General features: G+C 37.0%; 1 protein-coding gene across 1 annotated transcript; it reads right to left on the bottom strand.

The window, feature by feature from the left end:
• Positions 1-259: 259 nt before the first annotated feature.
• Positions 260-1,434, bottom strand: LOC145894398 (uncharacterized). Its single transcript, XM_082982973.1, has 3 exons — positions 1,293-1,434; positions 969-1,124; positions 260-640 (listed from the first exon to the last, which is right to left on the bottom strand). Exons 1-3 carry the CDS (start codon positions 1,410-1,412, stop codon positions 503-505), a joined length of 414 nt encoding a protein of 137 aa, XP_082839099.1. The 5' UTR covers positions 1,413-1,434; the 3' UTR covers positions 260-502.
• Positions 1,435-1,737: the final 303 nt, after the last annotated feature.

The raw sequence follows: 1,737 nt of genomic DNA, 5'->3' as shown, positions 1-1,737 counted from the left end.
GCACTCCATCCACCCAAACGCAAAACTGATATTACCAGAAGTCATTCATTACAAGTGATTTTTGTGCGTGTACAATTTTAATTTATTCTGTGCAAGTTCTATCCGAGCTTACTGCAGATATCCTACTGTTCACGACTGATGATGTTGAATATTTTTTTCGATAGTTGCAGGTTTAGCAATGCGTTCTGATCACAGAAACCACAGATGGATAGTTTCGAATAATTATTGAACACTTTTGTGCAACATACGTAAATGAAACAAACATGAATTTATTTGTTTACAATTAAACACGCACGAAAACTAATGCATTTTTACATTGAGTTAAAATTATTCTGACGTATAATGAGTTGTAAAAAGTAAAATACACTTTAATTGAGGAAAATAGCGACCTCGGGTTTTACGTTGTATGTAAACAAGAGTGATCGTGTACAGTTTAGAGGCTGGTCATTTTGAAACAAAAACAAAACAGTACCATCGCCCATCAAATAAAATTATTTTACAGCTACAGCACGCCGCAAGTGGCCAAAACTACGACAGTCAGTGTCATGATGATGGTAAAAAAGAGCATGCCGATCCAGGATATCGTGCGAGAGTAAGACGAGTAGCGCTTCCTCAATGCAGGATTTCCCGTTTTTCTTGCCTGTTATGTTGTGTGTATAAAATCAGTTGATTAATCAAGAAAGCGAAGTGATTTAAAATTTGCACCACCCCAATTTTAGCGCGCAAGGCTTATTGTGACTATATAGAAGTAATTTCATAATTTTAACTGTTATCTGTCAACCATTACATTACCCTTTTCAAAATGAAAGTTGTTTCTTGATAAATTACTGTTTTATTCTTTCTTACGGTGAACGAAAACAAACCATACATTTTTGTTAAAAAACAAAGTATTTTTCCGACGTTTCGCTTGTCCACACGACTAAGTATGTTTAGCTTAACATACAGCACAACATTCGCTAATTATCCACCTTTTTAGCGTAGTATATTCCCACGAAGCCCACTATAACTGGAAGGATGCCCAAGAACAACCAACAACAGAACGTTGACAAGATGGCAAGTTTAAGATCATCGGAACACACCGGGTCACAAATCGCACAGCAGTCTTTTGGTGATGGGGGAAGTTCCTAAAACAAAATTTACTTAAATTGTTCTGGTTTTGCAACTGTCAGTTTCAGCTTTTGAAAGTTGAAACAAAAGGGTGATTGCAAGCTTGTTAATATAGCAACAATAAATATTAGCAAACCAATCTCCAGTTTTTTTTTACATATTGTCCTTGTAAAACCAAATCCCACCTGCACAAATAGAGTGTGGAGACTATGTTTTTTCTTTTTGTGACTGTGACTTCCTCCTGCCTTGTGATCAACAGACTCTCTAGCAGTTAAAGCAACTGAGGATTCATTGGCTGTGGCCATATTTGATCAAGTGTTAAAAACAAGCTTAAACAAACAAAGTAATGTTTTACTCCAACCTCCTGCTATGTGTGCTCATCATTAAGTAACTCGATTACATTTAGGCGGGTGGCAAACGCCGCTGGCATAACATTAAATTAGAATACAAGAGCGCCAAGCATTTGGCACACACGCAAAGCAGCTGCTAATGTGGTTATCGCAAAAACATACGCTAATAGCCAAGGCGGAAAGAGTCTATTGTTGCCAAATAATGGCTATTTAACGGTGTCGAAGTGTAGTGATGCGGTTTGGTTTGTTGTAAATTCACGCTTCAATTGACAAGATTTTG

The sequence above is a fragment of the Ascidia mentula genome, chromosome 3, assembly GCF_947561715.1.
Source record: "Ascidia mentula chromosome 3, kaAscMent1.1, whole genome shotgun sequence".
In the NCBI taxonomy this organism is placed as follows: domain Eukaryota; kingdom Metazoa; phylum Chordata; class Ascidiacea; order Phlebobranchia; family Ascidiidae; genus Ascidia; species Ascidia mentula.
Note: the sequence above shows the minus strand (reverse complement) of the source record. Positions and strands in the feature narration are given on the sequence as shown.